This window comes from Squalius cephalus (genome assembly GCF_949319135.1).
Source record: "Squalius cephalus genome assembly, chromosome: 24".
Classification (NCBI taxonomy): Eukaryota; Metazoa; Chordata; class Actinopteri; order Cypriniformes; family Leuciscidae; genus Squalius; species Squalius cephalus.
The window spans coordinates 6,459,754-6,473,382 of NC_137145.1; the positions used below are offsets into that span (position 1 = coordinate 6,459,754).

Here is a 13,629-nt window from a genome sequence, read left to right on the forward strand (position 1 = left end):
CGATAATGTTTATGCGCCAAAAGCGGAACGAAACTCATTTGAACCAAACGCCACACGGACCATTTATCCGCTCGGCTCAAAGTCCAAACGGCAGCGCAGCGCGAGCTCACTAGAGCCGATGCGTTTACTCTGATCGCTCTCGTCAAGAGATCCAGTGAGAAGTGCTTGAATTCAGCGAAGAACACAATGTCTCAGTGATTTAAACCAGTTTAAAGGCAGATGAAACAGCGCTGACAAACAGGAGAAACACTGTGCACTGAAGGCTTTTCCGTCTACAAATTCCCATCATTTACCATGGATTTACTGTAACGTTAGCCTAGTAATATTACTGCACCATGAAATGTGGGATATACATATTGAATTGTATTATATTATTAGAGGATGTATTAAAGGACTGATGGAATATAATTACAGTATTTAATAATGTATTTAGGCTACTGTTTTTCATACAAATACCATAGAAACCATAAAGTTGCATTTTGCCATTTATCATGATCTAAATGCATGATACTGGATGACCAATGGTTAAGTTTAATAAAACTCAAACAGTCAGAATATTACATTTTACCAAATAAAAATTAGCACATGCAGAAACTAAGAAATTAATTGTCCAATAAAGATATTTATTTTGTTAAGGAAAAATGACAAATGTTTGAATGTTCTACCTCAGATTTGTGAAATGTTCACCAGTTTGGCAAGTGTTTGTCCTGATATGTTCTGACAATAAAGAGTTGTTTAAAACCACAATTAACGCTCTGGTTTCTACAACTTTCACTTAGGAGCAAAAATCTGCCTTTAAACTTGAAAGAAATAAAGATTTGACTTTTATCGTGATAATTATCGATATCGACTGATATAAAAAAAATTATCGTGATTTTTTTTTTGGCCCATATCGCCCAGCCCTACTGTAAATGTGAAAAAACTGTTTCCATTGTGAATATTCCTTTTTCGAAATTGCCTGAAAAAACCACCTCATGTGAGCGTAAAAAACTTTTTTGTGATATATGGGAGTTTTTGCGAAATTGATTTTTGCGTATTTTTAATTTCGCAGAAAAAAGAAAGTCATTCATTTTTTGATGGTGAGGTTGAGTAAATGACAACAGAATTTTCATTATTGAACTGTCGGTGAACTGCTCCTTTAAGTAATTGAAGTCGCTCAATATTAACCCAATTAAACTCTTTGTGCTCTTTCACACCCCTGTTTAAGCATCTTATGCCGACGTCAGGAAAGGCTAATCTTGTTTCCTTCCACTTGTTAGTATTTCAATCTGTCAGCGCTGATTTTTCTAAGCTCTGATGTCAGTTGTTGTGCTGGCTGTGGAGGTGTATCCTAATAAGGGGCAGATGGACAGACGCAAGACTCTTACCAGGCTTGAGACTTCCTCCTGGGCACGTTCTGTCTGCTCCACTTGGAGTGAGGGGTCAGGTGATAGATCAGCTGCCTGCAGATCTTCTCAGTGGACTTGAGAGCATCAGACTCCTGCAAAAGCCAGGATGAGAAGAAGAGGGTGATGAAGAGCTAATCTAGGAGACTGGAGGGCTTATGGTCACTGACAGTGTAATCCAAAGCAACTTGGATGTTTACCATGTCTAGTGCTATTAAAAGGGTTAAACAGACGTAAACATTCAAGTTAATCTGTGAGTGATGATTTAGTTTACAAAGTGTCACACAAGAGGCCATTGCTTTTTAGACATTTTACCATAGTCAAGATGTGCTGTTAGGCATGACATGACACATAAGCAGCACACATACCGAGGTGAAAAACACTGTAAAGTGGCAACAGCAAAAATAAAATAAAATGAACATCCATTTGATAAAAGACAGCAATGTTTAATCAAAGTTATTAATAATAACGATCATTATGAATCAAAAGTTTGGGGTCGGTAAGATTTAATAATGTTTTTTAAAAGAAGTCTCTTATGCTCACCAAGGCTGCATTTATTTGATCAAAAATACCATACAAACAGTGAAATATTATTATAATTTCAAATAAATGTTTCCTATTTCAACATATTTTAAAATGTAATTTATTTCTGTGATGCAAAGCTATATTTTCAGCATCATTACTCCAGTCTTCAGTCACATAATAATTCAGAAATCATTCTAATATTCTGATTTGTTGCTTAAAAAAACACATCATTATTATTATTCTTATCATTATTATTGAAAACTGTTGTGCTGCTTAATATTTTTTGTAGAAACAGTGATACCATTTTTTCAGGATTCATTGATAGAAACTTCAAAAGAACAGAATTATTTAAAAATTTAAATCATTTGTAATATTTTCTTTACTGTCACTTTTTATCAATTTAATGCATCCTAACTGAATTTCTTTCTTTCTTTCTTTAAAAACAAACAAACTGTACTCACCCCAAACTTTTGAAAGATATTGTGTGGTGTTCGCAATTTGTAAAATAGTGTTGCACTCTCTTTAATTTATGATGATTTAAATAATTAATTAATACTGTATTAGAGTAATAAGAATCTAATGAGAATGGGAATAACAAAAAACCCTAAAGTGAAATGTCTGGCCACATTAATTCAAATTTTGGGGGGAAATAGGCCTAACTGTCATTAAAATAACGTCATATTGTAAAATAAATCTTAATGGTCCTAAAAATAGGGGTCAATTTCTTCATGTAAAATATAATTTCTAACCCCCCCCCCCCATTTTTTGTTAAGAGCAGTACTCTTTCTAACCATGTAGCTTAAGATAAAGATGAGAGTTCATTTAAAAGGTCTTAGTTATTCATGCCGTTTTGAACTGCTGGGTGAGAGGTTGATGTAAAATGATCTCAAGTCCTTTGCACAACAATGCCTGCAGCCATCGCATCAAAACAGGCTTTGGCTCGCCTCTCTCTCTTTAAACGGATTGGCCGGAGCAGAGCTGAGCAAATCTAATCTAATCTAAACTCTAAATCTACAGCACAACAACGCAAGCGAGGCAGGAACACACAAAAGACTGGACGAAGCCATCGACTGGAGTCGGCTAGCTAAGAAACGACACAAACTAAACATGTACATCTTGGTGGCCTTCTGATGGCTATTAAGTCAAAACAAAGACATTAGTCGAATCTCTATTGCATATTAAGTTGGCTGCTGGTAGAAGTGAGTGACAGCAATTATCGAACTATTTTTATTGATCTCCCACTGACTCCAGAGGGAGTTTTATCGTCGGAAGGATTTACGTGAACTTTCAATCAGGGACTGAACATTAAGACACTATTGCTCAATACACAACTGCCACGATTTAATGAAAAACTGTCAGTTGTAAGACAGCTAAATGAAAAACAAAATTTATGTGCTACGCACAAACAAAAGAACATTAAAATGCCTTTGCATATTTCCCATGATTCCCATCATGATTAACTGCTGCGATCGAGGATCAGCTGACTCCTGGGAATCAAAACTTCATTAGATGGTGGTGTACTGAGACACACATTGACCTGTCTTACAATCAGAAGCTACTTTAAAACCGTAGCTCACTAAGCTACCCACGGAGAAGCCAGAGACGGACCACTCGTAGAGACAGACCACACGCAGCTATAATACTGAAAGTCACGCTTTTCAGTCAAAACAGCCAATTGCTTCATAGCCTCCTTAGAATAGTGACTTGTGAATGTACAACATGATTTAATAAGGCTACCTAGTACCATTGATGCATGGCAATGTTTTTCTTCCAACATATTGGATTATATAAAGGAATGACCATATAAAGTAACCTTTTTTCCCTTCTCTTTTCAGATTCCCACTGTAGTCAATAATTGTATCCTTTAAAACTCATCTTTGATCACCAAAATGACATATTTAAATGTATTTTCCTTGAAAAAAATTCTTCATGCCTTAAAATAGCTTGAATGTAACTCTACACCCTTGCCTCAATAAGTAAACACAGTTATGAATATGCTAATTAGCCCCGCCTCCACTCACTCACACCAGCTAAGAGATCCACTCGTTGACGATCACACGTTGACGTGATTGGTTGATATGAATTTGCTCATGGTTTGTCTTAAAGCATATTAAAAACACCACATTAAACAACAGTGACAACTTGATTTTCACCACTGGGGGATTTAAATGATTGATAATATGTCTGTTGCTTCCCCTTCCCCTATTTGTTTGAATGGATGTTATTTTGTTATATCTAAAGACAATAAACCGCTGACAAATTCAGGCTAAAGAAGCTGATTTTGCTACAACTGTTGTCAGTATTTAATGCTGTTTTGAAATACATTGTTGAAATGACAACATCTTTCTTATTTAAAGTAGATGTAGATGTTATTTAAAGCATTATGTCACACTTTAAGCTACCAACAAAAACTATACTGAAGTTATTTAAGGGCGAAATATACCTTCAAATAAAACAAATTATGCATTTAATTTCTTTTAAATAATTTATTATTATTTATAATAATTTATAATTTAATTTAACGAGAGCAGTATTTCTATGGCTTAAATAAATTAACTGATAAATTAACACTAATAAAACTGAAGAAAAAAATGGATGCAAAACACTGAATCCATGAACATTTCTTTTTGGTCTGGTTCATTCACACAAACTATATGAACGAACTGATTCATTGAAATGAATTGCCATAGCTACATATGAGTTTAGTGAGTTTTGAATCAGTAAATAATTTATTTTTGATCCGGTTCATGTACACAAACTGTCCGAACAAACTGATTTAATAAAATGTGTCAGATGTTCCAAGGCTGCATATGAGTTTATAGAGTTTGGGATCAGTGAATCATTACTTTTTAAAAAAAATCTGGTTCATGTACACAAACTGTCCAACCAAACTAATTCAGTAGAATGAATCAGACTTTCTGACTCTACATACGATTTCTCTACTTTTCGTTACCCTCCAACACTGATTATATAACAAAGTCTAACAGGTTTGGATTTCAGGCATGACATCTGAATGGCATGAATCCATTTCTTTGAGGTGCATGGTGGCTTTTCTGAGCTCAGTAGGATGGGATTTTGTCTACCTGTCAGCCAGAAACTGATGTTTATAAAGTCAGAGAGGAAGAAAAGAAGCAGAGGAAATTTAGAGCCCTTCAATCCCTCGCTCTCGTTTTCTGGGTTTAGATGCTTAGCTCTTCAAGGCTTCTCCTGTTGAGACGCCTGCTAAGAGTCCAACTGAGATCAAAATCCAGCCTGAACACTCTTTTTGCAATGTTAAAATACTCCCACTAATCCCACTGTCCGGCTCAGACCTGATTCAAACTTGTTTTCCTCGGCAAACTCAAAGCTAGAAGGTAAATGCTAATGCTTGTGACTGTGCTTGCGCAAACAAACGTTTTACTTGGGTTTTATTACATTAAATGGATCTATCTATCTATCTATCTATCTATCTATCTATCTATCTATCTATCTATCTATCTATCTATCTATCTATCTAGGCTATCTATATGTCTGTCTGTCTGTCTGTCTGTCATCTATCTATCTATCTATCTATCTATCTATCTATCTATCTATCTATCTATCTATCTATCTATCTAGGCTATCTATATGTCTGTCTGTCTGTCTGTCTGTCATCTATCTATCTATCTATCTATCTATCTATCTATCTATCTATCTATCTATCTATCTATCTATCTATCTATCTATGTCTATCCAGCCATCCCTATCTATCTATCTATCTATCTATCTATCTATCTATCTATCTATCTATCTATCTATCTATCTATCTATCTATCTATCTATCTATCTATCTAGGCTATCTATATGTCTGTCTGTCTGTCTGTCTGTCATCTATCTATCTATCTATCTATCTATCTATCTATCTATCTATCTATCTATCTATCTATCTATCTATCTGTCTGTCTGTCTGTCTGTCTGTCTCTGTCATCTATCTATCTATCTATCTATCTATCTATCTATCTATCTATCTATCTATCTATCTGTCTGTCTGTCTGTCTGTCTGTCTGTCTCTGTCATCTATCTATCTATCTATCTATCTATCTATCTATCTATCTATCTATCTATCTGTCTGTCTGTCTGTCTCTGTCATCTATCTACCTACCCCTATCTATCTATCTATCTATCTATCTATCTATCTATCTATCTATCTATCTATCTATCTATCTTAATCCAACATTCAATGTTTGTCTTGCATTTTATTTTTATTTGCTAATGCTTGTGACGGTGCTTGCGCAAACAAACGTTTTACTTGGGTTTTATTACATTAAATGGATCTATCTATCTATCTATCTATCTATCTATCTATCTATCTATCTATCTATCTATCTATCTATCTATCTATCTATCTATCTATCTATCTATGTCTATCCAGCCATCCCTATCTATCTATCTATCTATCTAGGCTATCTATATGTCTGTCTGTCTGTCTGTCTGTCTGTCATCTATCTATCTATCTATCTATCTTAATCCAACATTCAATGTTTGTCTTGCATTTTATTTAAAAATTACAGTTACATGTATTTATTTCAATTCCAACTATTTACTTCCTTGCATTGAATTGGAATTTGAAATTGGAATTTTGATTCTCAACTAAATTCTGAACAGCGCACAACCCAGCTTTCTATACCGACACACTGACAGGGTAAAGATGCTTAATGAGTTGCATCCTAATTAAGTCTATTACAATTGTTTATGCTTGTGATGTGCTCCTCTTCTAACTTATGTGAGCCTCACATTGATTTACTGTCAAAATGGGCCATTGCAATACGTGACAGAGAATCGAAAAGCAATGCCAGAGCCGGCCGATTAGTCAGTGACCCCACTTACATTCTTATTGAGTGAGTGACGGTGGGTTACAGTAGGTTACCCAAAATGTTGTCTAGAATCTTGTTTTATCAGATATGCACACTGACTGACAAAACGTTTTCTCGGCACTTCTGTTGAGAAATATGTTACCCAAGTTCATTGGAAAAAGCATGACTGTGGTGACATTTCTGCAAAATGATATTACATTGCTACTGTCACTTTTTGTGACAATTTCCAAGTCCATTGAGTGGCACTTAAAAGCGTTCAGTTTTATCCAAAACAGATGAAGGTGAATCTGAAAAAAGATCTATTGTTGGTTGTTAAACATATTGCGGCAGTACAGAAGAGCTAAAAGGTTAAATAAAGGTGGTTTATCAAGTTTGAAAGTAACATACCACCTCTACTGTACACTTAACCGTAATAAATAGTGTTAATCAAAGAAAATGTGAAATAAAAACACATTTGCTGCAGCACCCATGCCATTTTACCTTGTTCTACAAGTCTTTGAGCTCTTTCATAGTGACCTACCGAGCAAGTTTACTACGTCGGGAAAGCCATACTTTTGGAGCTGATTATGTGAAGCAAATGTCAAAAAGTATTAGTTTACAAATCATGCACTATGGAAAAAGTGTTTTAAGGTAATATCAAATTGTGTAAAGAACTGAGTGCAAATAATAAGTCTTTATTAACCCTCTGGTGCTGTTCAATTATTTTAATATATATTCAAAATTTTACGCTTTGTTTTTTTATTTTAGAATTTATTTCCTTCATCGGAATGGTACGAAATCTGGTAAAGGTTTTGGCACTTGCTGTGTGAACACACACACAAAAACAAATCATGGACATGATTCGAAAAGCTTAAATGGTCCTGAAAAAATTAGTCACTCTTGTATTGTTCGTGGTCAAAGATGGCCGCATTGGAAATGAATGGGAGACGAATTTTGTTTGGTAAGGCGCACAAACAAATTCTCACAGATTGTTTAGATTTATGGCTTTGATTTGACAGTTTTAGAGTAAAACATGTTTTGGAAAAAATATATTTCATATTAAAATTGAAAATACTATTTTTGTGTATTTACGATAACTTTTTTCAAATTTAAAAAGAGACCAAACTTAAGTCTGTGCTCTAAAGCATTCAAGATTTACCACAGTTTAAGTAGGAAACTTCATTTTCAGGTCCATGCTCAAAAAGTGAATACATAGATTATAACTACTGTATAAATACAATTTAGTGCCATAAAATCCCGTAAAATTACAAAACATGAAATAAAAAATATTATAGAACTAAAATATAGTACAATCATTTCATTGACCGACACGCGAACAGTACCAAAGGGTTAATTGATAATCTTCCTCTGTAATTAATATTTGTATAAAAAGGAATAAACGTTGTTGGAGTTTTACTGCCTTTTATCTTGTACAGTAGCCAATATATAGGTACGTTTTTAGAGATTTGCAAAAATGTTAGCAGAGGTAAGGTATATTTAGGTAAACATATTTAGGTTGGAAATATGACAAATGTTGATTCTATCCGCTATTCAGAAAAGTCAAGCCGTGCCCCTTCAAGTGGATCTATTATTGGAAAGTGCTCCTCTCGCTGGCCTTTCTGTCCAATTAAGTCCAAACAGGACTGTGGAACTTCAGCATGGAATGAAAACATCACTGATGGCTCTCTTGAGCAAAATAAAGGTCACTTCCATCTTTCTGTACTTCTCACGATTTGCAAACTAATTTTGGACAGGGCTGAAGCGCGAGCTCCCGAACTCCAGTCCCGGCAGTGGGATGACAGCTGACCGTGGTCTAAATCATTCGGCGGGGCTGTAGAATCGGCCCGCCAAGCCTCTTACCGACAGCTAAAAATAAAAGCTCTACATATCTGGAGACTGAGTAATGAACATGTGCATAGGTTTTGGGATCCAGAGTTAATGTTGGCATGATATCGAGTCAAACCCTTCGACTAGCCACCTCACGAGTTTATGTGTACGACCATCCACGCTTATTAGTGCTGGTGGCTTACCCTCTTTGGACACTGCATGTCTCGGGCCAAATTGAGCAAAAGCTCATGGGAAATTGGATCCACTAGGTTGAGGAAGGCAGCGTTCTTGTAGAGGATGTCGTTGAGAGATGTTCCTTCAAGACCCAGGTCCTGTCGAGAGAGCGAGAGATTGTTAAGCATGCAGGATTACAAATTCAAGTAAAGGTCACTGATAAACCTTGATATTCAACAACTTAATCCTTTCATCCTACGCCTCCAATCTCCATTCGCCAGATTACACGAGGGGCTTTTTTGAATGACATGCAGATAAAGTAATCTTTGCATCATGTTTACTTCTAGTGCTTCGGAAGAAAGAAACGGTTTGTTGATTTATTGCTGGACTAGCGCTGCTAACCTTTAAGTCCAGCTTCTTTACGTAAGGCAGAGAAAGTGTGTGCAGACACAGTGACAGCTTATTAGCCGGGCTTATCGTAGACAGCTAAAGTGTTTTCCCCCACTGAACAGCCAAGGCAAGCAAGTCTGATACGACCAACAGGGAAAGAAAAAAGGCATGTGGGAGAATCAAGAAAACATTCCCTGAGGACTAGGTTTCTTGTTTAATCCACTGGTCTGCGCAATTAGAAGGGACAAAGCAAACATATAGAAGTGAATAAGAGGGCGAAACACATTTAATGCATCGAGGCAAACGCCAGCATCACAAAGCAACAACTACACCACTCTGTGAGTCGATTCAAAAACAGATCCCACTGAAATTGATGAAGAAACTGTCAGGCGGAGGAAAGCTGCTGAGTCCGGGGAAGTGGAAACTCCCTTTGGGTTTCACTCTGATGTATTGCACTTCTTTTTCTCAGGGATTCCCTGCCATCTGGAAGATCCTCCAAGCTCTCTATTTTTCATCTATAAAGCATTAGCACGGGTCATTTCTGTAGTTTTTGAACACAGTAACCTCTAAAATGAATATGAACGCATTGTAATTTAAGAAAGCTTTTCTATGAAAAGAGTCTAGTAGGATTTCCACAGAAAAAACTCTTTGTTCTGGTAAAGAAAATTAATACAACGCCAGGAATGAAATAAAAAGCTAAAGTTAGCCAAAATCCACTGAAATTATTCAAGTGAAATTATTTCAAATTCATCCCTATGCTCATTTAATTGTGATCAGTGTTATTTTAGAAGTATTTATATAGTATTATAGTATTTATTAATATTTTGAATTACCTTTTTATTTTTATGTTTCCAGTTTTCATTTTAATTTTAAGCAATTTTGTTATGTGCTTAAAAATTTATTTATTTTTGTTTCAGTTTTTCATATAATATTTTATTTTATTTCAGCTTTATTTTAATTACCAAAAACTATAGTTTTAGTTAACAATAACAAGACTGTGATAAATGTAAACAAACTCATTTGACTTTCATCTTGATCCAATATTTTTAGAAATATATGATGATGGGGGACATACTACAATAGGAATGACCCAAACATTATGGCAAAGCCGAGTCATATCTGGGAGATTAAAGTGCAATCAAAGAGACAACATTTTCATTTCAACATATTATGCAACCACACAATCTTTGTAGCATTGACATCCACTGCATGTGCTCAGTAGAGCATGTAAGCGGAGTTGTTTCCTGCCTTTGCTCAATGAGAGTCAACAGCGGAAAATGAATTGCACTCATTAGGGCACAGGAAGAGCTACAGCAGAGATAAGGGATGTTGTTTTTGTCCTCCTCTCCCACTTTCTTTCTCTCACTCTCTCTGGGGCAAAAGGAAGCATTCTACTCCATCCTTTTGACCCTCAGTTGATTAACATCCAATCCATTTTTCCCTGAACAGAAAAGCTGATTTTCAATGCGCAGGAATTAATTTCTTTCAGCAACCTACAGTCTTAGCAGGTAGCAAGGTTTGCCTTGATGTGACCCCTCTCTCTCCTTCAACAGGGTGTTAAGAGCTTCCAGGGCCGGGGTGACGTGAGTGAGACGGCTCCATGTTTGGAAAGCTTTTCGACTGGCTGGGCATCCAAGTGACAATGTGCCATATCTAGACAGGGATGAAACTGTGGACTGAAAATTCACTTCCCCGTGACTAAATCCAAACTTTTCACAGATATTAAAACAATGACAAAAATAATTTGAACAAACTAAGCGCTACGTGCTTATGTAATTAATATTTCTATAAACTTTTAAAAGAATGGGTTCTATTTAGAACCTTAAAGGGTTCTGTCAGGCGCTTCATAAAGAACCTTTTAGGGGTTCCTGATCCATCATGGGATCATTTCATGGAATTACCGGTAGTTTTAATTTCTTTAAACTACATGTACTTATAGAGTTACGGTTAGAGTTAGGGTTTGGTTTAGGGTTAGTTACTTGTAATTATGCATAACTTACTGTTATTATGCAATACTTTCATTTATGACACTTCTCCCTATAAATAACCTTTTTGACATAAAGGGTTCTTTAAAATTGATTCAAGAACATATGGTTCTAAACAGAACCCAAAAAAGTTGGAAGTTTAATTCATTTCAACTTAAATTACAGTTTGATAAATTACTAAATTAGTTGAATTTTGTTGAATCCAACTTGAAAAAGTTGAAAAGTGATAAACCTATTTTGATGAGTTAAAGCAATGTAAAAAAAAACCATTTTGTCATAACTTATTTTTTAAAGATTTTGATAAACTCATTTTGATATCCATTTGACTTTATCCAATTTAAGACATAGCCTATATGATAGGGCCATTAAAGTATACTTCAGAATGAATGACTCATACAATATGGCAAAGCAGAGTCATAATGGGATAACAGAAAGATTAAAGTGCAAGTAAATATACCTGAAATTGTGCCTCAAATTAAATGGATGAAAAAAATGAGCCATATGAGACTTGGGGGTAAACAACCACCTAGCAACCACTCAGAACACCTTAGCAACAAAATCGCAATGTCTTGGCAACCACTTGGAAATCATTTTAGCATCATTTTGCACAGACATGCACAGAAACTCTGACAATCCAGCTTTATTTTACTGTTTTCATGTTATCAGATCTCCCATCATTTCATTCTGTTCCAATTATCTTTTGATTCAGATGCCAAGAATCTCCTTCCAGATGTTCAACAAGCTAGGAGACATCATTAGAAAAAGACTCAAGTTGCACAAAAAAAGACAAAAGAGGCTTTTCTCAGCCCCTTTTATCCAGTGAGTGTGCAACTGGAGGACCCTCATCTTCAGGTTGCATACATTGAGGTGTTCCTGTGATTTGAGGACCCTCTTGGCAAGCTACTCAATAAACACAATTAAATGACCAAAAATCCTCCATGAAGTCCATACGTGCTGATTCTCTCATAAACACTTCAAGCTTGAACTGTGGTGCTTTCATTAGCATAAGCTGGATCAATGAGTCTGCACCACTGGACTTGCTAAAATGATGGACTTATGGAGCACTGAGGAGCCTGTCAATCATCAGCTGCAATATCTGAGCACTACACAAAGACCTCAACTGTTCAACAGCTATCAAACCTCCCAGTCGTGATCAGGAAACATCCAGTGAATAGCTTTGGAGAGGTGGGATTTGCTCTGAACAATCTGTGACATCCTGATAGTCTTGTCTCCAGTTGTTGGAGTCCAGATCATCCTTTTTGACAATTGCAGTAAATGCAAATCTGACTGCACTATAAAGCACCTATAAGCTGGTTTGTCCATCATGATCAAACATATCACAGCAAATTAATAATCCAGCGATCTTTATATTACGTACACTATATCATATACACACTATATCATATATATATATATGTAATATATCACATATACAGTACATTTATAATATATTTAACTAAACGTAACATGGTATACCTTCTATTATGTAAAAGGTTCTTTGAAGTACATTATACAGTAAATAATATCATGCTGTATTATGATACTCATTTAGTACCCTGGCACATATCAAAGCACCATGGTATTACCACTACTTTCAAAGTACTGTTTTTAAGGCTTGTAACTTTAACTGTTTTATTTCAAAGGCAGTTAATTCTTATTTTATTGTACCCATTTTATTGTATTTTATTAGAAATATTTGAATTTGTATAGAAATCTCATACTTTTCATTGCAGACTTTAGTATCTAAAAAGTTTTAGATGCTGAAAATTCATTTTAAACACTGGGAGGTGCATGTGAGATTTCTAGACTCTCTCTCTCTCTCTCTCTCTATATATATATATATATATCATTGTAGTCTATGAGACACAGTACAACACATTTGTGATTTTTCTTTTCTTAGTGAAGCTAAGCATCATCATCATCATCAACAACAACAACAACAACAACCTGTAGTTCAACAATCTGGGTTATTAAAAAATGATGTTTTGTACCTTTCTAAGCAGTTTCAACACATCGATGGCTTGTTCCCCCTTCTGCTCCTTCAGCAGGGTCTGGATCTCCCGAACCCAAGCCACTCTCCGGACGTAAGGGCTGGGACTGGATTTGCGCAGCATTCCGGGAAGCTTGTCGGACTTCAGCATCAGAGAACTGAATAAAAACTCTCCTCTTCCTCCACTTGTCTTCTCCACATCCCGTTCATGATGCTGTCGATCCTTACGAACGAACGTCGCCTGGCTGTCTAAACTACTTTGCCTGGTCAACTTGGATCCCATGTTTCAACTTTCCAATTTCTGTCTAAGTATCAAATAATTCAACGCTGTTGTTTCATAAAGCATGCGTAAAGTAAACCTTATAAGATCTTTTTACTGAGTGCACGCTCATAATTACACTTCATCTAGTTCATTTGCTCAGGTAGGATCAAATCCATCAAGTAAAATGCATATTCATCGCACGAAAATATTAAAATGTCACTTTCCCCGCGGTTCTCTTGCCCCTGTGAACCTCCGCGGTGTTTGTGTTCTTCCAGGCTTC

General features: G+C 35.8%; 1 protein-coding gene across 1 annotated transcript in view; it reads right to left on the bottom strand.

Annotated features, from left to right (window-relative positions):
* Positions 1-13,629, bottom strand: part of lrrc75bb (leucine rich repeat containing 75Bb) — a 30,811-nt gene extending 17,182 nt beyond the window's left edge. The window contains exons 1-3 of the mRNA XM_079861353.1: positions 13,089-13,629; positions 8,752-8,880; positions 1,368-1,480 (exon numbers count right to left, since the gene is read on the bottom strand). Of these exons, the coding sequence (XP_079717479.1) occupies positions 1,368-1,480; positions 8,752-8,880; positions 13,089-13,370 (524 nt within the window). The 5' untranslated portion in view covers positions 13,371-13,629. The remainder of the gene's footprint in view (positions 1-1,367; positions 1,481-8,751; positions 8,881-13,088) is intronic.